Source organism: Drosophila rhopaloa, unplaced genomic scaffold (assembly GCF_018152115.1).
Source record: "Drosophila rhopaloa isolate 14029-0021.01 unplaced genomic scaffold, ASM1815211v1 contig_3, whole genome shotgun sequence".
Classification (NCBI taxonomy): domain Eukaryota; kingdom Metazoa; phylum Arthropoda; class Insecta; order Diptera; family Drosophilidae; genus Drosophila; species Drosophila rhopaloa.
The window spans coordinates 3,982,501-4,007,508 of record NW_025335123.1 but is presented as its reverse complement, the minus strand read 5'-3'; the positions used below and the strand labels follow the sequence as shown (position 1 = coordinate 4,007,508).

Below are 25,008 nucleotides of genomic sequence, written 5' to 3'. Positions count from 1 at the left end.
ATAATTGTTATGCGCGTAATGTTAACTTTTAATTAAACTAAATTAACAATTGGATACAACAAATTAAAAAAAGGTTTATGAGTTTTATTTTACTTACGTAATTTAAGTTAAATTTAGTTTGGCCAAAGCAAAACGCAAAGCAATTTTAATTTACAATTAAAAAATATCCATTCCGCGCCATGCCCCGGTATCGATAGTAGCACCGATAGCTTGTGCCCTTGCCTTCTTGTAAAATCGAATAATCGACAACATAATCGATTTGGCTACCAGCTCTAGCTCAATTTTGTAAAAAAACAAACTGTGAGACTTTTTGCCATGACTTTAGCTCGTGCAAGCGGAGTCGTCCTGTAGAGTGTCCTTCAGCCCAGAGCCAGTCCCGAACCGGGCTCCAGTCGATACCCGATATCCCCGATTCCCGATGAACGCTAACGGCAACGGTGGAGCAGGTGCAGGAGGGGCAGGTGGAGGAGGTCCGGGAGCAGGTCCTGGCGGCGGAGCAGCTGCTGCGGATCAGGCGGGCGAAGCAGCCGGAGGAGCAGCAGGTGGCGGCGCTGGCGATGGCCCTGCGAGTCCTCCCGAAAATCCCAATGGAATCAGCGCCAGCACATCGGATAACCCGGCGAATGGAGACAACTCCAACGAGGATCAGGAGGCCAAGCGGCGGAAATGTCGCGAATCAGAGGAAGCCCAGGATGGAGCCAGCACGGTGGGTATACCGCTGAGATATGTCTATAATTCTCCACAGATCTTATACGCAAATCCCACCGATGTGTTCACTGATTTGCTAATAATGCCCATGTAACACTGCATATTATGCACAAGATTTGTAAGAAAGGCTATGGTCCGAACCTCCAGAAAGGAAGATAAGAACATACCTTTATAAAAGTAAAACTTATACTTTCCTAATTAACAATCCGTCAATTCAAATTGGTTGACAACATATATTTTCCATTATTTCCTGAGAATGATTCCATTCTTAATTTGATATTTTTGAACCTATTACAATGTATACAATATTTTCTTAGAAAATGTTTTCCCAAATTTTTATATATAAAAAAAGAATTCCAAGCTTATCATTTTTTAATACTTTCTTTTAGACAAACCAAGAAAAAATTCTGGTTGGATTTGATTTCGCACTTTTTAGAAGTATAATTTTTTTACATACGCGTAAAGATTGTAGTATACAAATGTGTGGTATTTAATATAACATCTAATCCTTTAATCTCTTCTCCATTTAGATGATCGATGCGAATAGTGTGCTCAATAAAATCGCGAACCTCTACGCCGAACAGCTGATGTCGGACATAGTGCTCCTGGTGGACGGCAAGGAGTATCCCGCCCACCGCGTTATCCTGTGCGCCAGCAGCGACGTCTTTCAGGTGATGCTCATGAATCCGGAGTGGAACGAATGCAGCAAGCATGTGATCGAACTGCACGAGGAGGCCTGCTGCTCGGCGGTGTTCCCGCAGTTCATCAAGTACCTGTATGTGGGCCACATCGAGGTCACGCTGCAGACGGTGATGCCGATGCTGGCGCTGAGCGACAAGTACAATGTACGCGACTTAATCGATCTCTGCGTGGGCTACATGAACAAGCACGTGGCCAAGGCGGCTACCAGCGGTTATCTGGTCTCCTGGCTGCAATACACGCTCTCCTTCTCGCCCACCCACAACGATCTCACGGAGACGCTGAAGCGGTTTCTCAAATGGAACCTCGAAATGGTCGCCGAGTCGCGTGATTTTGTGGAAATGGATCCGGCCATAATGCAACTGCTGCTGCAGCAGAACGATCTGGTTGTCACCAGCGAGTACAAACTGTTCGCCATTCTGCAGACGTGGCTGCTGCATCGTCGCGAGCAGATGGAGGCTACCGCTGGCGGCAGCTTCATGGAGCTGATCGAGCAGACAGTTTCCCACATCCGCTTCGGCATGATGACGCCGCGCCAGCTGTCACACTTACTAATGGACCCGCTGATCGAGTACCATAAGGAGTTCCTCGTCGAACGCATTGCCATCGGGATGAGCTATCAGTCGGGGCAGGAGGATCGAGTACGAGAGGTGCGAGCCACCGAATCGGGTGAGCTGCAGTTTACGCCGCGTCTCTACTGGAACGACACCTGGAGCGTCGACATCGATGTGCACAACTTTGACGCGATAGAGGACTACAAGAACTATGTGACCTGCTTCTTTTCGCAGCGCCACATCGCCGAGACTGAGGAGGACGGTGAGTACTGGCCTTCGGACTTCAATTTGTGTACATCCAAAACTAAATTTGGCTTGTGTTACTCCCCAGATCCCTGCATGACCTGGGAGATAGAGTTTTTTCCTCGTGGCGTTAAGTACAACAAGGCCAAAATGGTCTGGGGCGAGGACGTGCCAGGCTGCTCCTTGAACACAGTGCGCTTACGGGTTACCTGCAAGCATCAAAACATAGGCGAGGAGCGCTTTAAGGTGAGTAGTTGATCCCATTTGAAATCGTTTTAGACAGATGTAAAATTGTTTAAGAGAAATCCATTCTGTGGAATATATTCTTTGTGTTTTAGAACCTATATTATTAATAGCTGGAGTTTTTGTTTTCCTTAGCCGAAACTGCACCCTAGCTAAGATTATTATGACAACTAATAACTTAAGTATTATTCAAAACAAATATCCAGCTAGATAAATTTGTTTAAAATGGATTCCACCTCAATTTCTGCATTGCGCACCAATAAATCAATTCCAAACCTTCAAATCAAATAAATAAATGAGAGGTTTGAATTTTCTAAATACATAGTCCATTTATTTATTTATTTGGAATTCGAGGGTTTTACTTTATGATAGAACAGATTTGTTTGAAAAAATCAAAAACTTTTTTTTTAAATTTAACAAAAGATTAAATGTCCCAATAGTAGCCCTTTCAAACGCGATTCGTTTACTTGTATTCTTGTTATGCTAAGAATGTAGAATATTTTACTCTAGATTGTAGACTAAAAAACATTTTTCTAATTTGCTATATGTAATTCCAGATCGCCGTGCTGATCGTGGGTGTGCAGAACCAGATTATGCACATCCGCACGGTTGTGGAGCGCACGGAGTACTTCTCGGATACGTCGCGCGTGATCAACCTGGACAACTTGCTGCCCTACGAGGAGCTGGAGCACACATCGCCCTACTTGAGTCCCCACCTGACGGGCACGGCAAGGAACACACTAACTCTGCACGTGGTCATCACGCCGATGGGCTCCCACACCTGCCGGGATACGCCGCCGTTTCAGTTCTAAGCACGGTGACCCGGCTTGTGGACACCCTGACTATCGCACTCCGTACTTCCCGGCGCATCTACAAGCACTTCACGCATCCGCAGCCACCACTGTATTTCACTCTTCCATTCAAACTTTTGTGTGTATGTATAAATCCAGAGCGACTGCGATTCCCCTTGGGCTCTATCCTTGCGATCCTCACTGGCGGAATGCTCCATCCTGCTCGATTACATCCCGCAATATGTTTTGTTATAAGTTTTTGTTTTATATTTTTCCTATAAGTTAAGCACGCCGAAAGGAGTGAGTTCTTAGGCAGGGCCATAGCCGCTGAGTGTGGATCGCGGATCGTTGAGCTTGGCCGCAGTGGACATTAGGCCCAATCGTGTGAGGATCGTACTGTATCAGCTGTACCGTTTTGCAGCTTAAACGCCAACTATAGTGAACTTAGACTATGGAAAGGAGATTTTCTAATAAACGTTGATATGTAAAAGACAAAACCAAAACCCCTTCCGACATGGTTCAGAAAGAGAGGGCCGCGTTAGGCTATTGCTATCCCGTCTATTTGCCAATGTATAAAGCATCAGTTTTAATGTTTTACAGCCGATAGATATGTGAATCCGCTTGTGTGTGCCCACTAAGATTTTTGGATCCCTTTACGAGTGTGTTTATGGCATGGGATCAACCTGTCGCGTCTCGGGGGCCTATCATAATGGGCTTTGCAGGGAGTGACTTGGCCATAATATGCGCCTACAGTGCGGCTCTTCAAGTGCAGATGTCGTGGAAAATCGCCAGACAAAACGAATATAAATCGGTCCAGGCTTCAGTCATCAATCGAATTGATTAAATCTTGGCGTTAATGTAGTTGTTAAATAAAATGTCTCTTCAAAAATCAGCTATGGTCTATTATTGAAGTTTGCGTTTTCATTAGACTGAACTAAAGAGTAGAATTATTGTCATTAACAATATAATTTAGTGATTTCCGTTAAATTTTAATTATTTCCTAAAGTTGAACAGTCATTTTGTAAAATAACATCTCTGAAACCTCTAATAAAGGTGTCTAAAACTTTAAAGAAATGTTTTTATTACCTCCTAAAGTACAAAAATATACGTACGTGCATGAGAATATCAATAAATTATTTTATTTTACTTTAACAAGTAATTTTTATAATTTTCTAAGGAATGGCTTTCTAGGGGCTTTTGTATCGTTAAGGATTGAAAAGTGGTAAACATTTTAAATTTTAATGATAACATAAAAAATATATACTTAAAAACACTAAACGTGGCTGAAAACAATAGGTAAGGACCTAAAAAATATGTTTTTCAAACGAACTTTCCCACAATTTCGAAACGCACTGTATAAGAAAGCTTCTTCAAATAATTAACTACCTATGCATGATATTATAAAAGATATTTGCTTTACTTACCAATCAAATCTGTTGCTATGTTCCAGGAAAGCTGAGTTTTAAAGAGTTTTGCTATTTAGACACCCAGTGTTTTGTAGTTTCACTTGCGATTTGATGGTTTTAGATAGGAATAGAGGGGCTGGATAGCTGGCCACCTTATCGCTGATTCAGCATCTTGCTTACCCAGCTAACTAAGAACATTTACACCACGATACTGACTTGCAGATTACGGAAAATGGTGCGGTTATTTAAGATTTACAGCTTTTGTTTTTGTCTTCATTCTTGGTGTGGATATCTCCGGCCGAGTTTTACGAGTGTGTTACCGCAGAGAGTTTTCAGAACGCAATTGCTATCGGACTTTGAAACACGTACCCGCGCGGCCAGATACCCGGACGTACTTTTAAGTCCCGAGCGGCACGGAATTCATCAGTTGGTCGTGAACAGTGCCGACAGTCTCAACGTTTCCTCATCTCTTTTCGGGTACATATATTCGTATCCTGACGGGCAGATCGAGGACATCATGGATAATCCCGCTTATGTGATAGACTGTGAGCGCGAGTTCGGTGAGTGACAAATAAAATAGTATTTTTTTGAGGTGCTATGGAAAACGAAATACCTTATTTAAGAACACATAAAGAAAATGGTAAGGTGAAATATTCTCTTTAAATGCAAAAAAGAAACTATAGAATTACGTGATTTTATGTGTCTTTAGTGCTTCAATCGTTGAAAAAAACAATGATGGTGAAATAAGCATTAGTACTAACTTGAAATTCGTTCACTTAAATTTTAAATTTTGAAAGTGTAAAGAATTTATTCAACTTATCTTTAGATTTATAAAAGTTATAACCGAAAAAATAGAATACTTTGAATAAAACACTTGCCATAACTTGTTTTTGGTTTGCTATGCTTTATTATTGCCAAAATGACTTTGTTTTTTTTGGTATACATATATAAGATATATGCAGTATATAAGATATATATGCGGTATATGCCCATCAGTTACAGATTTAATTCTATATCGTATGCATATCGTTTATACGTATGTTATTATTAATGAATTCAATTCTCGTGTCTTTGGATGCAGATGCAGTTTCTCAATAACTCTTCCATCGTCTTCCCTTCAACTATCATTCCCGCTTTTTCGCTTAGTGTATTTTGTTTTTGATAGGTATGCATTTGAGTGTTTGAGTATGTGAATAGACCGAGCAAATGTCACGACACACATCGGTTATATGCCCCATATATAGTTATATATATAGTTTTATATAGTCGCTATTGAATTGAGCACGCCGGGTTTAATCTTGTAGAGCGAAGTGTCTATAGGTAATACGTCAGCTCATTATTTAAAGGCCACCTTGAAGAACGAATCTCTGTTTAACATTTAAACTGTGACTGATCAAGCAAAGTGGCATATTTTCTTTAGTTACTATTCAGGAATTATCTTTTGAAGGTTTTACATGTAACTATGTAACAAAACTATGTTAAGTTTTGTACCGGATTCAAAATAAATTTTTGCGAGTTTCGATGACGAAGAAAAATATTAATTGGGAAAAAAAGAAATATTTATATTTCTTTGGTTTTATGTGTTAAAAATTTACGATATAAATTTTAAAATGTCTTAGAGCATTTTTCGAAACTTTGGCTTGCTATGACCACTTTTCAACTTAATTAGGCGAATATATAGATAAGGTTATAAATATATATAAATATTTTATAGCCTGCATATAACCGATATTTGGCAGTGACACAATCCTAGCAGTAGCCTCTCTGCGTGAGGTGACTTAGAGGTGTATGTGAGTGTGATTCATTCTGATTCTGAAATATAGTGACATTTATCCGCTTCCCCTTTGTTGGGGGTATACTCCTTGGATGGGTTACTGGTAATTGGTTACTGATTACTGGTAAACTGGTTATTCTAGGGTTGGCTAATTATTGTAGTTGGTGTAGCGTTCGCTAGCTGCCTGGAAGCAGTGTCCTAGGTGGGGTGAGTTTGCTGCTGAGCTTGGTGAGGTGAGCCGCCTGTGTGATCCTTGATCGCTGATATCGAGTGACTTTCTACTGAAGTGGGTCCCGTATTATGCGTGTGTTCCTTTCGAGTGTGTTTAGTTGAGTTGAGTGGTTGTGTGATTGGTACATCGACTATCGTTTAGCTATGGTTTTAACTATCCTTTTGTAGTACATAACGTTTATTAACCTCTATATGTGGCCGGGCCGGGCTCTGTATATATAGACCAATTTAAAGCCCAGTACGGACGTAAGTCAAGTCTTTTAACTGTAGCTGAAATTAGTTATACATCAGATATATTTGGCTTGGCTTTTTTAAAACACTATATAATAAGCAATTCAATCTCTTTTTTTCAATTTCTGTCTACAATTTTTTTTAATTTCAAACACATTCTACGTATAAAAAACACAATTACATATACTTTGAAATTTCAATATGAAACGGTTAATATCGCTCTTGATTTTTAAATTATCATTGACCAAGTTTAGGAAAATATATATAAATTTAGCTAACTGATAAATAAAGCTTATGCCAGTACTGAGCTTAACTGAATTGTTGTGAGTAGTGCTGCCCTTCTAAACAGTTCTTCATTGATATAGGTATGATAGGTACCATTTATGTGAGCTAATCTCCATTTCCGATCTTGGCTGTAGTGTATCCCTCTATATGCCTTACAAAAAAAAATTTTGGGCCTACTCTTAGGGTTCAATCCCTTACTTCTCGAAGATCAGCTCGCCGGTGAGGAACGGATTGAGGTAGGTCTGGGCCTCGTAGCCAGAAACCGAGGCCGTCGTGGTCCTTCGTCGGCCGCCGGATTGCGTCCCTCCCCGCCGCTCGCCGTGACCATGTCCGTGGGCGTGGTGCGAAGGGCGCTTCTCCTCGCTGGGACTTAGGATCAGGGGAATGGGCATCGAGGTGTATAGCTGTAGCTGTGGTGGCTGCACAATGGTTCCGGCCGCCGGATTCAGTGGTGTGTCCATGTAGCCATGGGGCAAAGTGGCCGCCGTGGCCGCCAAAGATGTGTCTCCACCGCTTGTGGTGCTCGGCGTGGAACTGCCCATGACACTGACGATGGAATTGGCAATTGACAGTTTCTTTTGGGCGCTGGTTCGAGCTCGATGGTGTTTGTAGTGACCCCGATGTGTCTTGCGCTTCGAGTGACCCATTCCGGTGACTTCAGCCGGCGGCGAGGTATCCAAAAGTAGGGGCAAATGAGCCTCCGGATCAGTTTCCATGTTGCCCGGCTGATCGCCGCCCATTGACACGTGACTTATATTTCCGGGCACCGGGGTATACGGGCCTAAAAGCGGTTTCTTCGGTGGCTCTCTAGGATGGGGATGGGGATGCGGATGTGCCTGGATTATGGTGGCCGTGGCAAATACCTCCTGGAAGCGATTGTTCGCCTCTAGCTGCTGCAGTTGGAGATGTTGCCGCTGCAAGATCTGCTGGCGTTGCTGTTGCATGTGGTTGAGGATGCGGTACTGCTCGAGGATGTGCTTGTAGAACTGCTCCGCGGTCACTTCCGATGAGTTTAGGAGGCGAATGGCAATTTTTTCGGGTATCACAATTTTATCTGCAAGAACAGAAAAAAATTTTCAATTGTTATTTATTGTATTTAAGCAGTAACAATTGTTTTTCAAGTTGTCCTTTGTCATTGATTGGGTTTTTTTTTGCACTTTTTATAAGATTATTATTTTAACCTTTAAAAATAAAGTTTGGATTATAAGTGGAAATGTTTATTTTATTTAACTATTAGCAATGTATAATATATACATATATATATTTCACTGTTAGTAAAAAATCATTTGATTTAAAAAAAATGTCGAAATAGATTTCACAGCCGATTGGTTGATACAAAATAAAAATGATGAAAGAAACGTCCAAAGTTTTCTATAATGAAATATTTATACTTTTTCACAAGCAAGTACAGTTTTTTACCCGTCCTTGTATTACAATGTTGTATGCCTATTACACCTTTAATTTTCGCAATTTTAGTCGTCCTTGTGAGCAGTTGCGCCTTGTTATGCAGGCGGTTAATAAAATTTTAAGTAAAGGCATTGAAAAGAAACGCCGCCCTCTGATGGGCAATTACTTTATAAGTAGAAACTAAGCATATTACCTTCCATTCTCATCTGGCAACTTGCGTTCTCGCTGTCATAAATTTGCTTGCCTTTCTGCCCGTATAACTTTCATTAAGCTCCCAGATTCTGTATTTAATTGCATTAAATTAGATTTATTGAACTGCAAACTGCAAATGGAAAGTACACCAAGGAAAACTGCACCCTAGCGTGTCTGGGCGGTGGGTGGCTGGGCTGATTTGGTGTAGTTGTGTGCGATGACACCCCATTGACCTAATTTCGAGTTGATTTACAAAAACTGAACAAAAAGCCAAGAAGCAAAGGAAGGATGGAGGCGGAACGAGCTAAAGCCGAAGCGAATGGAACAATGTGGGCGGCTTTTTCACGTCCTTCCCGAGAAAGTAGTGCCAATTCAGATATTTAGCCAAGAAATTTGTGTACTTTTTCTTTAAAGCTAACTTTGGGTAGAAACCTTTAGTTATTTAATATCTCTTAAAATGGTGTCTTACAGTTTGCAATAACAAATAGTTTTCCCCAAAAATGTTTAGTAAAATTAAAGATTTTTAGCATAATGGATTGAAATCTCTAAAGATTTCGTTGGTGCTCCTGCTTATTTTCAGTTTATAGTAATGTTCCATGTTTTGTAAGTTGACGGCCGTAAATTTGATTTCGTTATGTTAAAGACTTTAAACCAAAGTATAAAATCATAGACTCATTCGTTTTTATAGAACTGAAAGGTGGTTAAAGGTTATAATAAATATCGTAAGACATTAACCTGTTTTTTTTTTTGATGAAAATTAAAATGTATTTTTTTATCCCAATTTTTGTTATGGTTCTTTGTCCAGTTCTCTTAACGCCAAGATTCTAACATTTATCAGTTAAGTTCTTAACTTCTTAAATTAAAATCTCTAGCCTTTTCTGAGATCGTGAAATTATTTCTGAGTTTATTAAATTGACACATTAATCCTTGTTGAAATATTTATTATTATACCCTTGCAGAGGGTATTATAATTTTGGTCAAAAGTGTGCAACGCAGTGAAGGAGACATCTCCGACCATATAAAGTATATATATCTTGATCAGGATCACCTCCTGAGTTGATATAGCCATGTCCGTCTGTCCGTCTGTCCGTCTGTCCGTCTGTCCGTCTGTCCGTCTGTCCGTCTGTCCGTCTGTCTGTCCGTCTGTCTGTTTCTACGCGAACTAGTCTCTCAGTTTTAAAGATATCGAATTGAAACTTTGCACACACCCTTCTTTCCTTTGCACGCAGTATATAAGTCGGAACGGCCGGGATCGGCCGACTATATCCTATAGCTGCCATATAACTGAACGATCGGAAATGCCATAACTTTGGTGTTTTTAAAGTTAGGAAGTTGGGATTTTCTATGGGTTTTACATTTGGCCAATAAATTTTACGTACCAAATTTCATAAGGATCGGCCGACTATATCCTATAGCTGCCATATAACTGATTGATCGGAAATGCCATAACTTTCGTGTTTGTAAAGTTAGAAAGTTGGGATTTTCTATGGGTTTTACATTTTGCCAATCAATTTGACGTACCAAATTTTATGAGGATCGGCCGACTATATCTTATAGCTGCCATATAACTGATTGATCGGAAATGCCATAACTTTAGTGTTTGTTAAGTTAGGAAGTTGGGATTTTCTATGGGTTTTATGTTTGCCAATCAATCCGACATATCAAATTTCATAAGGATCGGCCGACTATATTCTATAGCTGCCATATACATAACTGAACGATTGGAAATGCCATAACTTTGGTGTTTTTAAAGTTAGGAAGTGGGGATTTTTTATGAGTATTAAGAATGCATCATATGAATAATTTTGGAGAATATAATTTGCAGAATATTCTGCAAGGGTATTTCAACTTCGGCTCCGCCCGAAGTTAGCTTTCCTTTCTTGTTATACCCTTGCAGAGGGTATTATAATTTCAGTCAAAAGTTTGCAACGCAGTGAAGGAGACATTTCCGACCCTATAAAGTATATATATTCTTGATCAGCATCACCAGGAGAGTCGATCTAGCCATGTCCGTCTGTCCGTCTGTCCGTCTGTCCGTCTGTCCGTCTGTCCGTCCGTCCGTCCGTTTCTACGCAAACTAGTCCCTCAGTTTTAAAGCTATCTGCTTGAAACTTTCCCAAAAGTTGTCTTTTTTATTGCAGGTAGTATATAAGTCGGAACGAGCCGGATCGGGCCACTATATCATATAGCTGCCATATAACTGAACGATCGGAAATGCCATAACTTTGGTGTTTTTAAAGTTAGGAAGTTGGGATTTTTATCAGTATTAAGAATGCATCATATAAATAATTTTGGAGAATATAATTTACAGAATATTCTGCAAGGGTATATCAACTTCGGCTCCGCCCGAAGTTTGCTTTCCTTTCTTGTTTTTAATTAAATTTAATAAATTTTATGGTTTTGAACACTAATAACGAAAAATAAATTTGTGGGGAAATGTAAGAGTCCTGTTTTTACCCGACCAAAAATATTTGAAAAGTGCGTTCGAGGGACTGCGCATTGGCTTTAAAATGTATCACTCATACGTACTGTTGTTCTGATTAAATTATTTATTTTCCTCCATGTAGTGAAGACTTTTTCGCCACATTGTTAGTCTTTTTTATAAGAGATTTTTATGCCGAAAATGCGAACATTTTTATGTAAAAAATTTTAACGGCATACGCTTCGTATGAGTAATTTTTATTAGAACTTAAAAAAAAAAGTTTTTTGGTTCCGACTATACCCTCCGTTAAAAGCACTTTATTTTGCAGCTTAAAAAAGGGCCAGCACTATCCTACCAACCATTCAAGCCCATCGGTAATGGCCAACGACTAATGGGTAGCCCAAACCTACCCCAACCCGAGCCCAATAGCTCTTAACTCTCGTAGCCTAGATTCATTCTTTGTCCCAGATTGTGACCGCTGGCCGCAAATTGTCCGGCCCGTGATTGGTTTCTGGTTTTTTGGTTACTGGTCATCGGTCACCGGTCACCAGTCACTAGTTTTCGATGGAGTAGTCATAAGTGGAGTGAAGTGATGAGTGGAGTGGAGTGATTACCCAGCGATTACCCGGCTCATTACCCGATGCCTTACCGCAGTGTGTGGCCTTGGTGACGAAGGGGCGGATGGTGGGGTCCCAGATAAAGATGTAGTACAGCGAGAGCATGATGGCCGCCAGTGAAACGCAAAGGACATAGACGGCGACGGTCAGGATGCGAATGACCTTGCGGTTGCTCTGCTGCGGTTGGTAGCAGCGACTTATTGTCTCCGTGGGCGGCAGTTTCACTTTCTCCTCCAGCGAACTATGTTTCGAGTTCATTTTTGATTCGATCCTGTTTTCAATATCTCTATTTTGATTGTGTCGATATGTTCAGAGATGCCTCTTCTTGATTTTGGTTGCTTTCCTTTTTGTTTTTGGCAGTGTCCCGTTTATAGTCTAGTAATTATTTTGGTTGGTAAATGCAAAGTTCATTGAGTTCATTTCTAGCTTGCCACCTTCTTTATTTGATTTGTATTATTATTTATGGAAAATATTTCTTAATAATTTGTTGTAATAATTTAAATATTATTGTTTATGCGTGGCGTGCTTAAAAGTACAAAAAAGAGCGCGCAAAAACTTGTCTGCCAACCGACGCGTCGAACGTGTGCAAGCGAAATGAGAGCAAAGAGAGAGGCTGCCAGGAGTTTTGTGCCGTTTTTCGTGTTTCGTTTCGTGTTTTTCAATTTATACTTCGTGCGAGAGAGCGACTCTACTCTCTCCTCCCTCCAATTGCCCTCCTTTCCCCTACATCTTTCGTTTTAACTTCGACTTTTGGGGACGGGACTTGTTGTTGCATTAGCGATCTTCGCTTTTAATTTCATTCATAAAATCCATCTCTCTCGTTCTGGCGCATTAACATTTTCGGCCGCCCACGTTCTTTGTTGTTGTTTTTTTTGAGCATTCCTTAAAGGCGAAACGAAATAAAAACAAAAGCAAACCGCACATCGGCACGTTGTTGCTCGTTGCGTGTCAAGTGCAGTTATCATTCCCTTGCTCCCTAAACACCCCCAAGCCCCGTAAAACCCACCCACGCCTCCTTAGTCCCCTTAAATCCCCTCCCATTGACTCACATGCGGAAATTAAAATGCGCGCCTGAATTAATTTCCATTATTTCAATAATTTCAATGCCAATCAATGTTTGCGAATTGAGGCAATTTTTCGAATCGAAACGAAAATGTTGTGCAATTTTCGTGGGGTGGTGGGGTGTGGGCTGGCTTTGACAGCAACCTTCGCAGGTGTCGCGAAGGACGTCCAAACTTTCGCTGCCCCGCCCCACCTTTAGCCCGCTGCACCGCGCACACCTTTGTTTTGCGTTGCCTTCGGGGGTTAACAAACTACAACTGGGTCACTAGGACAAACCAAGAGAGAGAGAGTGAGAGCATGGGAGCGCCAGGAGAGAGAGCAGAACGAATGCAGTGCTCGGGGAATCAAAATGTAGGCGGTGCGAGTAAGAGGGGGCGAGCACACCAAACGGTATTGCAATGTTGGCCATTGATTTTGTTGTATAAGCTCCACACACCAACACTGCTGAGAAAAGAGATAGCCAGTCACATACCCACATGCACATTTTGTACAGGTGGACTTCCAAAAATTGAAACAAAGGATTTTCATGCCCAAAAGTATGCTAGTATTTTTTAAATTAATAAAAATGTTTCAGATCATTCTATAACATTCGCTCTAAGGACTAAAGACAGTTTTAATAAGACATTGATCTTAGTTTGTTTTGCTTGAAACCTACAATTCTTTAAAATTGTATTTATATATATTTATCATTATTATACTATATTATGTTAAAAGTTAGATTTATTTAAATCATTATGCATTTATGTAATATTTAAATCTTTTGGGGTTATCTTGTAAATTGAAGTGAATTTGAGTTCTCTTTGATGGCAATTATTTTTATTGCTGACAAAAATGTAGTAATTTGATGTGTGTAAGAATAATGAAGGTTTTTTTTATAAGACACACAATAGTTGCTGAATAAATAAACTGATTAAAATTTAAAGCTATACATATTCGTTTTAATCAGGCTTGTATATCTTAAGTCAAGTTACTTTGTTTGAGTTACAGACGCTCTACTGTACTTGCACTTAAATGCATATTCATCATGTGGGCCAGGATGTAGGCCACACTCCCACCAGCTCACATGCATTTCAGAGCAGTATTGTTGCAAAGTTTCCCTCAAGGAGTTTAATTCGCCAACGTGGCCAGGTGAAGCTCTTCTCGCTCATCTGGCTGTGCTGGCCTCGAAAATGTTTTGGGCCAAGCCTATGGCATTTCCCATTTCCCTTTTCCTTCCAGCCATTTTCCCGCAGCCATCCCAAGTTTAAGGATGGTTTATCCATCTGCTTACTTATGTGCAGACAAAGCTGATTAAGCAGCTCGGGCAACCGGAACGAAGGGATAACGTAAGGGGGGTTTGGTAAAAGTACCAGGGGAAAGTTATCCACCGTACATACATGATACAGAGTTGGATACACATAATTAAACTTAAACTTTGCTTGGGCGCAAACTTTTAGGGCCAAGGAAGATGCACGTGGAGGGAGGCATATCAACTTAATAAGAACTAACGGCCTTAATTTGAACGCTTGTGAGATATTGACTTTATATTAGTTGTAACGAAGATTTAATAAAATTAAGACGAGGTTAAATATACAACTAGATTTTCCTTGGTCCAATAGGTTTTAAATCGTGAAATTACTTAATTAAATAAATGCTTTACATAAAGTATTAAACTTTTTTGAATCATCAAAACCTGACTAAAGTTTCTTTTCTTTCGAAATTTATTAATAAAATATTAAATTCAGACAAATTTGTCATTAATAAATTTGGAAATTAAATTAAAATTATATCACATGCCAAGTACCTAAAATATCATTTTTATGAACTATTAAATAGATACAATTAAAAAAAATACTTTCAATTGATTAAATAATAAAATAAAAAATGGTTTCTAAGCCAACACTGCGTATGGGTGACCAATGTTCTGCCCCTTAAAATAACTCATACGTCACGTTAAGGGATAACAATTTATTTACTAATTGTTTCATCCACAGATGGTTATGTAAACCTTATATTGAATATGGCTAATATATTTTTATACAAAAAGTAATTTATCCCCTAAAACTGTGTTTTTGCAATAAATTTGGTATTCCTAATACCCAAGCCAACTATTTGATGTGGTTTATCGTAGAAAGCTGCAATTTAACTTATTATTTTCTAATGCCTTACCAAAACCGAAAATACGTTTCTTTTAGTTAGGATTGTTTTGGTGGATTAAGTTCTCTGATCCCGCCCGGTCTTTAGCCGAAGGCAGGTCCTTTCTTTTGGCCCTTGTAGACGGGCGGCATGCGCGAGTCCCAAAAGAAGATGTGATAAATGGACAGGAAGAATCCCAGGCAGCAGAGTCCGCACAGGTAGATCACGATTACGAAGTAGCGTGCAAATCGTTCGGTGCAGGTTGGTTTTGCGATCATAATCTCCTCCAGCTGCGGCGATTTGGGCACATATGATGTGGCACAGGCGCTTCTACGCGGAGCACTGCTGCTGGCTAAGCGAACGCTGCTGCCACTTCCGGTTCCGGTTGATCCCTTGTTTTCCGTCTCCTCGTCCTCCTCCTCCGCCCTCACATTCGATTCGATTAGGTTGACGATCTTGGCCAGATTCGCCATGCTGGCCGCACTACTTCCCAGGCCCACTCTTGCCGATTCCGGGGTGGACATTACGGATATAATTTTGCTCGTGGCAGACCAGCTCGCGATGTGCCAACTACTGATTTGATGTCGCCACCACGATTAAATCAAAATCACTCGGGTGACGCCATATCCCCTGGTGCGGATAGAACCAATGCGAATAGTTGGTTTCAACTCTGCGATTTAGTGGCACGTAGCAAAGCGGATTATTTTCTGCCTGGCTGTCAACTTTTGATATCGGCCACGGGTGCTAATTAAGCCGCCGCCACCCACTGACGAGAACCAGAACGCCCCATCAGTGCTGACAGTTTTTGTCAAATAAAAAAGTTTTATTTTGCGGTGGAGGAACCAATCGCAAAGTAGTTCACAAAACATAAATGCATCAATAATGTTTTTAATAAAACAGAGCACCGTTTTGTTTTGCAAATTGTAAGTGCCAACAGTTGTGAATGCTTTAAAGGCGGATTGCACCTATTTTTCGATTTATTCCATCTAGTTTAAAAATGTGTTCTAGTAATAAACTGATAGTTATTTTATATTACGATCCAAATAATCATATTTCCTTTTAAAATTTGTAAAGTCGGTTTTAAAAAATATAAGTAATTTTTTAAAAGCCTATGTATATGAGAACTTTAAGTGAAAAATATAATTGATTCACGTCCGATATCGACAGCTTAGTCATCTATGGTCTGATAGGTTAATATTGGCTAATATTGGGCGAAAGAGTGGTTGTTTGGTCAAAATAAGTATAATGTAATAATGATATTAGAGTAGTTCTTGACAACCTATATATAAATAAAAATTTTTTCATAATTGTTTAACCTCAATAAATATATTTCTCTTAGGCTTGTATTTATATAGGCAAAGGTACTTTTACATATATATAATTTATATATATAATTAAAAGTGGTTTTGGTTTTTTTATTTTTTAAACCCTTAAAATGACTTGAAGTTTTTGAGGCATAATTCAAATTACTGGACATTAGTATGGTATATTTATGAACTATACCATAATATTTCCGATTTAATTAAGCAAAAGCTGAACTGACAGCACTGTCACATAGCCCTCAAATCGGGATCATTCCAGGTGGCCACACTCACCCGAATCTGGTCGCAAATGTCGATGGGAGAGTGCTGGCTGCTTTTGGCCATGATCCTAGCCAATTGGATGCGTGTGCTTGAACACGGGCAGTGGCGGCATGCGCGAGTCCCAGATGAATAGGTAGTACACCGCCAGGGTCAGACCCATGCCGCTCACCCCGCCCATGTAGAGTATCAGAGTGAGCAGGCGGAAGGTCTTCGACTCGAAGAAGTCGTTCGACTTGGGCATTTGGATCTCCTCGTCCTTGGCCTCCTTTACCACTTCGGCCAGGTTGGCCATCAATCCCGAGGGACCGCTCATTCCGCTGCTGTCGGTTCACTTTCGGAAGGGCCAAAATGAAAATATCAACCGTAACCGTCTCTTCGAACGAACTGAACACAATTGAGCGAGTGCTCCGACTGCCCGGGGATCTGGTATCTGGTCTTCGGTTCCGTTTCTTTTTCTGTTCTTGTACCCCTGTTTTCGCATTCCGCTCGACTGTTTTTTGCGGTTTCTTTGGGGGTTGGCATCGTCGGGGCATCGTCTTGGGGGCCACGCTAATAAGATTCGCCAATGGCACTACGAGAGTACCAGTACTGGGCTCGAATAGACCACCGCATCACGTGCTGCGTTCTTGGGAGACCACTTGACCCGGTTTGATTTCCCGCCAACGTCGTCACTCCTCCAATCCCGATTCCAACCCACTTTACTTCATTCCTTTTCGTTCTGTTCTGTTCTGTTCTATTCTAGCCAATTTAGTATGCAGAGTCTATATTCATGTTTGGTCAAGGAAATGAAAAGTGACGATGGTGATGGATAGTGAATGTGTCTGAGGAGGGGGTACATACTAATTTGTTAGCTTCTGGGATTAGTTAGATCGACCTTTTTATTCATTTATCTAGAATTGACCAATTTTGAAAAATCTTAGTTTAAGAAAATGTTTATATACTCTCGGTTAGTCGATTTGGAAACAATTTTAATAGTTATATTTTCGAATTAAAATATTATTGCAAGCTTTTATGTCATTTTAGATTCCAGTTGTATCTTTGATTATAAAAGAATTCGTAAGCTTCTAGGATTAGTGAGACTTCAAATTGTATTCATTCACATAGATTTCAGAAATTGCGAATATATTCTTGGATCTTGACTTAAAATTCATTTGTTAGATTTATATATTCAATACTATAATGCACTATTTAAGCGATTTCAAATTATACGCTTTTCCCTTGTTTGCGTACTTTAATTATCATTCCTTAATTTAAACCTGAGGAATAAACCCATTCTTTACACTCTTTACACTAAGTTTTTTTCTTTTTCTTCAATATTAATATTTAATTAGATAATTTCTAAGATGATTAATATTGAATACGCCCACGGATATTCAAAATTGTCCAAGGGCATTTACTAGTCGCGTGTTCCAAATGCACATTCTTTCCCTACCTTTGCTAGCATTCGTAAATCCAATTAGCAGCAGAGTGCCCGACTGCCCTCCAACCCACCTGCCATGTGAGGAGGCTAGGGTGGGTCACTGGTACTCGTGCACCTTCTGCACTGGGTGGCCGCCAATGGAGACGGGGAACTTGAGGTGGATGTCCGGCATACTGGAGTCGAAGAAGATGAGGTAATACAATGCCAGCACCATGCCCAGGCCACTGATCCCTCCCAGGTAAAGGAAAATCGAGATCAGGCGGAAGGTCTTCGTTTCGAAGAAGGGTGAGGGTGGCTGCTCCTTGGGCAGGCGAACATCGTCCTGCGCTTCCGGGCTATCCTCCGATTTTTCGCCCAAATTGAGACCGGCTGAGGCCATGATTAAACGGCAACTGAGCTTGGATTGTTTGCAATCCGAGCTACTTATGGGAAACATTAATTATTCTATAAACTATAGGGTTTCGCATTAAATGACAGTGATTGACTGATCCTCATTGACGTGCTCACTGGAAAAAAGCATTTGCAAAGTTGACCAGAATAGTATCGTTTACTTTGGTCATTTTCTGTACTTTCACCGCATATAAAAATCGTTTAAGTCACAAAAATTTTTAATTCAAAATTTCTAGCGATATTTGATTTAAAATATTCGGAAATGTTTTTCTTTATGCAAATGAAATTTTCATATTTTATGAGGGCTTGCATCGGGCAGGATTTTTAAAAGCACTTCCAAGTTACATCCCTTACTCCAGCAATCTCCTTCAATTCTTGATCAATATTTCTTATATTTTTTTTGTATTAACAGCCATTGCTGGAGGCCGCGAGGAGAGTCTTCCGGAAAAGCCCCGACCACATAGCTTTGAGGAGGCCATCACGCTGACGGGAGTGGGCCGCTTCCACTACCAGCTGCTGCTCATCTGCGGACTCTGCTTTATGGCCGTAATGGTGGAGATCATGGGCGTGAGTCTGATTATGAACCAGATGAAGTGCGACCTCCAGCCGACGCTGGATCAGCAGGGCATCCTGGCGTCGGCCGGATTCCTGGGCGTGGTCCTGAGCTCCCATGCCATGGGCTTTCTGGCGGACACGTGGGGTCGGGCCACCACCTTGAAATATGCCCTGCTCCTCAGCTCCGTGTGCTCGATCGTGTCCGGCTTCTCGGTGAACATCTGGATGCTGATCGTGTTCCGCTTCCTGACAGGCTTCTTCATTTCCGGCGGACAGGCGTGCGTCTTCAGCTTGTGCGGCGAGTTCCATGGCAGTACTTCGCGGGTCAGGCATGTGACCCTGCTCTCCGGATTCCTCTGCATGGCCATGATATTTGCTCCAGGTGAGTGTGAAAACAAAAACATTATTTTTAGCGAAAATTGACTTTAAATCATTTTTAAAAGGGGGTCATAATGTTTTTTTAAAGATAACATTTTTTTGCTGTGAATGCCACTCGATTTTATAACAAATTTAACAAGGCATGGCATTCCAATATGCGACCAATATTTCCTAGGGCTTTGATTAAAAAACAGAAAAATCAACCAGATTTTTTCGGATTTCGGTCAACATATATTTCATAAGGAGTACCCCCATGATTTTTTGGCGAAAAATATTTTTAAAAGTCTTTTTTTCTGAGAATGCCACTTGATTGGACATTTTATAACGAATTCAACGAGGTATGACATTTAACATTCGACCACTATTTCCCAGGGTTTTGATTAAAAAACCGAAAAATAAAGCTGGTTTTTTGCGGATTTTGGACAAAATATTTTTCATAAGGGCCTAGCATCATGATTTTTTGCGAAAGATTTTTATATTTAAAGTTTTTAGCTGTGAATGCCCCTTGATTGGAAATTTAATAAGGAATTCAACGTTAGCTGTCATCTAAGTACATATATAAGCGCTTTGCACGCTGTCAATTATTTTCGGTGTGACTGCAAGGGTATTACACTTCGGATTGCCCATGCTACCTTCCGTTCTCGTTTTATTTCCATTCTTTGTTTTTGTCCAAAAAGTATTTTTCGGGTGTACAGGCGAATACTTAATATTATTGCATAGGTTTCTGAGAGACATAACTCATACGCATTGTTGTCTTCGATTTAGCTTAAAAACACATACTTATAATCAATTTATCGGATTTTTGCAGCGATGGCAATTGGAATTTTACCTCTGCGCATCGAGACCATTGTTTTTGGCATGCGCTTCTCGTCTTGGCGTGTCCTGCTCCTGGCCAACGTCTCTGTTTCCCTGCTAGCTCTCGTGGGGATCAGCACTCTGCCCGAGACGCCCAAATATCTGCTGGTTCAGGGACGTGGTGATGAGTCGCTGAAAATTCTGCGCGCCATTTTTGTCAAGAATTCTGGCAGGGATCCCTCTGAATATCCGGTTAAGGAGGTGGCTCTGGAAAGCGGTGGCGCCAGTTTGTCTGATGTCCATGGTTTCCTGGACGCAGTGCGTCTTGTGTGGCACCAGACTGTGCCACTCTTCCACCGTTCCCGGCTGTGGCACACCCTGAATATCTGCACCATCCAGTTCCTCATCTACTTTATGGCCCAGGGCATCTTCATGTGGTTCCCCACCATCCTGGACGAGCTGGGCACACGTAATGGCGACGATGTGCTGCTCTGCCAAGTCCTGCAGAATTTCACTGTGGATTCGGGGTCGGGGGAGGAGGCAGCGAGCTGCTCCGTGGATGTGGACACCTCCACGTACCAGGTGATGATCATCATCGGGGCCTGCTTTGTGATGATCTATTTGATATTTGCCTACATCATCGACTATATTGGAAAGAAGAATCTATTGAGTGAGTATTGCGAAGGGTGTTAATTGGACCCTCCTAATTCCCGATTATCCCTCCTCCATTCCAGTGGCCTGGATGTTGCTGACCATGATTTGCTTGGTGGCCCTGCACTACGTGGAGCAGTTCGCGCTGGTCGTCATCTCTCTCACCGTGGTGATGGCCATTGGCAATTGCGGCGGCCTGGTTAGCACCATCGCCATGGAGTTCTACCCGACGCACATTAATGCCATGGGCATGTGCTTCATCATGATGGTGGGTCGATTGGGTGCGGTGGTGGGCAGCAATCTCCTCGGCCGCCTGCTCTTCGCCAGCTGCGATCCCATCTTCTGGACCCTGCTGGCGCTGGTGGTGCTCCTCTGCTCCCTGGGCTACTTCCTGCCTGAGAAATCAGCCGCGAAACAGACAAAGCCCTCGGCGACGGCAAAGGCAATCGTGGTTGCCACCACTAGTCCCATACTCACTATAAATTCAAAGTAGGACTAGGCTAGAGGCTAAGATAAACGAAGAGGCTTCTTCAAGTAGTAGTATGTAAAGAAAATCCACTTAAATATTTAATTCCGACATTAGAACTTCATTCCGAGTTATCGCTTTAGCAATTGATGCCTTTAGATATTAAAAAGCACTTGTTAAATTTATTATTTTTTAATATAGCCATTTATTTATTTTAGAAAGTTAATCCATTATGTTTGTATTTTTTTTTTGGCTTGTCAGGGTTTTTTAAGTAAAATGTTAACAAAATATTTAGTGAAATAGTCTATAGTAAATATATTTTTTGTAATATTATTTGTATGCGTACATAAACAGCAATGAACCTCGTTTAAATTATGCTATGTAAAAATGTGTAGCAACTTTAGTTTGAAGATTTGCTAAAAATAAATCTCTTCATTCTTTGAATTTGTCTAATTTTTGTAATATTCGACAGTGAAACGTAAACGTGTACAGTTTAAGCAAAAAATAAATAGAAAATATATTTAGTGAAGAAGATTTTCAAAACAAAATTTTTTAAAATTATTATACTTGGTACTGGAAATGTATTTAAAAATTTGTATTATTTTAAACATATTTTACATTCTTACAGTGGGTGGCAGCCCTTAATATTTAGTGGATAAACAAGAAAGCTCCTCCAAGTTACTCCCAAATGGGTATGGAATCGAGAACGGCAACGAGAGCAGTCGCTTTGGAAAATGGGAAATGGATTAGGTAAATGTTTGTGCCCATTCCTCCGCCAGTGGCGATGGATGTTGTCACCGAGGCAACAGGCACAAGTAGAAGTAGCTGCATTAACATTCCAGGCATTCGCAGCTGGGTGGAGGGGGAGGTGAAGGGGATGGTCAAGGGGGGTCAGGGGGTCGGGGGAGACTAAACGCATTCCAAGTGCCGTCGCATCACCAACTTCAACTTCAACTGCTACTCAAGTAAGAGGGTACTTTTGGAGTTTGCGGGGCATATTAGTCAATTGTCAAAAAATGTAAATACTTGTCCATTACTCTTCTGTCAGCTCAAGAGATACTACTATGGGTGTTGCTATTCCCAAAGAGTTAAGTATGATTTATCTATACAGAGTTGTTTGTCCGTAACGTTTAGGAATCTGCTCCTGAAAATACAAAACATACAAAACGACATCTTTAATAGTAGTACATGTATTACCTAATCTTCTGAACTTGCTGCTAAAACTGCATACTATATTTTATTATAAGGCATCAAGTAGTCGAGTTACTCAATCGTGATCTTTTCCACTTGTTGGCCAGTGTTTTTGTGCGTCTTCTTTTTTGTTTATATTTATTCAGCAAAACGGTATTTGCTCCGCCGGCTGGTCACAGTCTGCGCCTGCGTCTGCGTCTGTGGCGGCACCTCCAACCCGCCGATCAGGTAGGAAATGGGCAACCGAGCAAGTGAACAGGTAACCAGGTAAGCAAGCTGGCCAAGCAACAAACCGTTGCCAATCATCTCACACACTTTGCCACAAACCAACCGAGGCCGAGACACTGGGGCAGTGTCATTGCGGATTCCTAACGCCGATTCCAACTGCAAGTCCAACTCCGATTCCAACACCAAGTCGAAGTCCAATTGCGATTACCTCCACCCCAATCCCTGGGCCCAAGAAACGACGCCGGATGGCCGGCCATTGATTGCCTAACTGCGCATTTCTCGACTTATATGGCATTGGCCAGATAACCACCTAACAACTGCCAGTCCCCAGTCTTCAGTGCCCAGTCCTCAGTCTTCAGTCTCTAGTCTCCAGTCTCTGTTTCGGTTTCGGTCCATCGTCTGAGTGTCAGTCTCGTCTTCGTTCTGGTCCCAATGCCAGTTCCATTAGCCAACGGCATTGCCATTGCCATCTCGCCATCACAGATGAACCATCTGTGGGGGCTGGCTGCAAATCCAGTCCATAGCCCAACCAACCCACATCAACTTAGCTACCGCCCAGTTTTGGATGCGGCTCGGGGTCACCAGATTTCGATTTGCATGCCGACAAACTGACCAATTTTCGTTGGTCAACTATAGCTTAGAACTAAAGTAAATAAATAAAATTTACACTTCGAATTAATAATAAAATCTTAAAAGATGACGACAGCACTATACACCTTTTCACGGGTCCTTATTTAATCAAAGAACCACTGAAGTCAAATTAAGCAAAAATATTTTCCAATTAATCAACTTTGTATGAGTCCAAATCTAACAAGAGAGAACGCTATAGTCGGGTGCCCCGACTATCAGATACCCGTTACTCAGGTAAAGGGAGTGCGAGGGAGATGGAGATAGAAACTTTGATCACGCATAACTTTTTAACGAATGGTCCGATTTGAAAAATTTCTTCTACATTTCGATAGGTATTGATAAACTCAATAAAACTGCATTTTTACTTTTCGGAAATATTTAAATTTTTAAAATCGTATCCAAGCGATTGTGGGCGTTAAAGGGGGCGTGGCACCTTTTTGAAACAAACTTGCGCTGCGTAGGAACTCCTAGAATCTGCATGCAAAATGCCAATCCTCTAGCTTTTATAGTTTCCGAGATCTCAGCGTTCATACAGACGGACAGACAGACGGACAGACAGACGGACAGACGGACAGACGGACAGACGGACAGACGGACATGGCTATATCGACTCGGCTAGTGACCCTGATCAATAATATATATACTTTATAGGGTCGGAAACGCTTCCTTCTAGCTGTTACATACTTTTGCACGAATACAATATACCCTTTTACTCTACGAGTAACGGGTATAAAAACTTTTAACAATTAACATGTGTTAGAATTGATATTATTATGGATCACTTAAGGGTCACCAGCTCCTATCTTTAGCAGACCATTGAACGAACTCTCTATTAATTTCCCAGTTAGTTCCGACATTAGAACATAAGTCCTTAGCTTATGGGGCACTAGGACTTTCTTTCGGATTCGGGGTCACCAGCTCCCAATGTCAGGTGACAAATGACCAAATAAAAAACACGCGTTGGCAGGCGACCATTCATCTTTATGGGGCCCCATCGACCGGCCCACTAACCCATAATGCTGGCAAATTAGCATCAACATTAACTCAGTGGCGGTATTGCCTCCATATAAAAAGAGCAATGGTAATAACAACAACACTTGCGATGATGGCAGTAATGGCGATGACAATGGAAGAGTCTGTCTACATAGACAGCTTCATTTGCTTCTGGGTCACGACGGTTGCTGGTGCCGAATGACTTGGGCCATCATTTGAGTCACAGGTGCTGGGCACAAGTCAATCGACCAAGTGAGCAGATAGAACCAAGGTGTAAGGGGTAAAAATTCATGGCGACAACGTGCCATGAAACAAAGTCAGAGATAAACGTCGCGCACGCCCAAATAGAGCAGCATCTGCCGGCGAATGACAAAAATAGTTAAATAGCCGACTTAGCCAAATTGTGTGCGACCAAGGAGGCAGACTATAGTACGAGGAATACATTGAACGAAATAAGGATACATAGCTGTACATTGATGTATATCCAAAACATTGGTGACTTTAAAAAAATATATTTATTTTAAAGTATATTATATTTCTGAAATGTATAAAAATTTCACCTTGATTTGACTTAATAAAATATGTATTTAAAAGAGAAATGGTAAATCGTACTTATTTAATGGTTTATAAATTTATCCACGAGATCTTTTAAACTTTTGGAATTAAGAATTCATTTAAAAATAATTCCCATTTTTCTCAGTGTTGTCACGAGCAGAGGCAATAAGAACAGTCGCAGTCGAGATGGATA

At 41.0% G+C, this 25,008-nt stretch overlaps 6 protein-coding genes across 6 annotated transcripts; 2 read left to right on the top strand and 4 right to left on the bottom strand.

The window, feature by feature from the left end:
* Nucleotides 1-252: 252 nt before the first annotated feature.
* Nucleotides 253-4,130, top strand: LOC108041117 (BTB/POZ domain-containing protein 17). Its single transcript, XM_017118924.2, has 4 exons — nucleotides 253-706; nucleotides 1,239-2,223; nucleotides 2,293-2,450; nucleotides 3,005-4,130. Exons 1-4 carry the CDS (start codon nucleotides 419-421, stop codon nucleotides 3,257-3,259), a joined length of 1,686 nt encoding a protein of 561 aa, XP_016974413.1. The 5' UTR covers nucleotides 253-418; the 3' UTR covers nucleotides 3,260-4,130.
* Nucleotides 4,131-4,943: 813 nt separating this feature from the next.
* Nucleotides 4,944-21,766, top strand: LOC108041108 (synaptic vesicle glycoprotein 2A). Its single transcript, XM_017118911.2, has 4 exons — nucleotides 4,944-5,204; nucleotides 18,786-19,310; nucleotides 20,115-20,771; nucleotides 20,836-21,766. Exons 1-4 carry the CDS (start codon nucleotides 5,162-5,164, stop codon nucleotides 21,243-21,245), a joined length of 1,635 nt encoding a protein of 544 aa, XP_016974400.1. The 5' UTR covers nucleotides 4,944-5,161; the 3' UTR covers nucleotides 21,246-21,766.
* LOC108041109 (mediator of RNA polymerase II transcription subunit 29) lies at nucleotides 5,529-12,330 on the bottom strand. The gene is made up of 2 exons (XM_017118912.2): nucleotides 11,836-12,330; nucleotides 5,529-8,219 (listed from the first exon to the last, which is right to left on the bottom strand). Exons 1-2 carry the CDS (start codon nucleotides 12,059-12,061, stop codon nucleotides 7,360-7,362), a joined length of 1,086 nt encoding a protein of 361 aa, XP_016974401.2. The 5' UTR covers nucleotides 12,062-12,330; the 3' UTR covers nucleotides 5,529-7,359.
* LOC108041112 lies at nucleotides 8,107-16,981 on the bottom strand. Its single transcript, XM_017118915.2, has 2 exons — nucleotides 16,576-16,981; nucleotides 8,107-8,219 (listed from the first exon to the last, which is right to left on the bottom strand). Exon 1 carries the CDS (start codon nucleotides 16,874-16,876, stop codon nucleotides 16,631-16,633), a length of 246 nt encoding a protein of 81 aa, XP_016974404.1. The 5' UTR covers nucleotides 16,877-16,981; the 3' UTR covers nucleotides 8,107-8,219; nucleotides 16,576-16,630.
* Nucleotides 8,108-18,362, bottom strand: LOC108041111. Its single transcript, XM_017118914.2, has 2 exons — nucleotides 17,996-18,362; nucleotides 8,108-8,219 (listed from the first exon to the last, which is right to left on the bottom strand). The coding sequence occupies exon 1, from the start codon at nucleotides 18,360-18,362 to the stop codon at nucleotides 18,081-18,083; it is 282 nt and encodes a 93-aa protein (XP_016974403.1). The 3' UTR covers nucleotides 8,108-8,219; nucleotides 17,996-18,080.
* LOC108041110 lies at nucleotides 8,116-15,650 on the bottom strand. The gene is made up of 2 exons (XM_017118913.2): nucleotides 15,014-15,650; nucleotides 8,116-8,219 (listed from the first exon to the last, which is right to left on the bottom strand). Exon 1 carries the CDS (start codon nucleotides 15,502-15,504, stop codon nucleotides 15,085-15,087), a length of 420 nt encoding a protein of 139 aa, XP_016974402.2. The 5' UTR covers nucleotides 15,505-15,650; the 3' UTR covers nucleotides 8,116-8,219; nucleotides 15,014-15,084.
* Nucleotides 21,767-25,008: the final 3,242 nt, after the last annotated feature.

What these genes read in the sequence shown, in the direction of transcription:
- LOC108041117 (XM_017118924.2), top strand. Translation starts at nt 419, where the DNA reads ATGAACGCTAACGGCAACGGTGGAGCAGGTGCAGGAGGGGCAGGTGGA. An exon ending in CGCCGAGACTGAGGAGGACG is followed by an intron (nt 2,224 to 2,292) that starts GTGAGTACTGGC and finishes GTTACTCCCCAG; the next exon opens with ATCCCTGCATGACCTGGGAG. An exon ending in TAGGCGAGGAGCGCTTTAAG is followed by an intron (nt 2,451 to 3,004) that starts GTGAGTAGTTGA and finishes ATGTAATTCCAG; the next exon opens with ATCGCCGTGCTGATCGTGGG.
- LOC108041108 (XM_017118911.2), top strand. Translation starts at nt 5,162, where the DNA reads ATGGATAATCCCGCTTATGTGATAGACTGTGAGCGCGAGTTCG. An exon ending in GGCCATGATATTTGCTCCAG is followed by an intron (nt 19,311 to 20,114) that starts GTGAGTGTGAAA and finishes GGATTTTTGCAG; the next exon opens with CGATGGCAATTGGAATTTTA. An exon ending in TGGAAAGAAGAATCTATTGA is followed by an intron (nt 20,772 to 20,835) that starts GTGAGTATTGCG and finishes CCTCCATTCCAG; the next exon opens with TGGCCTGGATGTTGCTGACC.
- LOC108041109 (XM_017118912.2), bottom strand. Translation starts at nt 12,061, where the DNA reads ATGAACTCGAAACATAGTTCGCTGGAGGAGAAAGTGAAACTGCCGCCC. An exon ending in CACCAAGGCCACACACTGCG is followed by an intron (nt 8,220 to 11,835) that starts GTAAGGCATCGG and finishes CTGTTCTTGCAG; the next exon opens with ATAAAATTGTGATACCCGAA.
- LOC108041110 (XM_017118913.2), bottom strand. Translation starts at nt 15,504, where the DNA reads ATGTCCACCCCGGAATCGGCAAGAGTGGGCCTGGGAAGTAGTGCGGCC.
- LOC108041112 (XM_017118915.2), bottom strand. Translation starts at nt 16,876, where the DNA reads ATGAGCGGTCCCTCGGGATTGATGGCCAACCTGGCCGAAGTGGTAAAG.
- LOC108041111 (XM_017118914.2), bottom strand. Translation starts at nt 18,362, where the DNA reads ATGGCCTCAGCCGGTCTCAATTTGGGCGAAAAATCGGAGGATAGCCCG.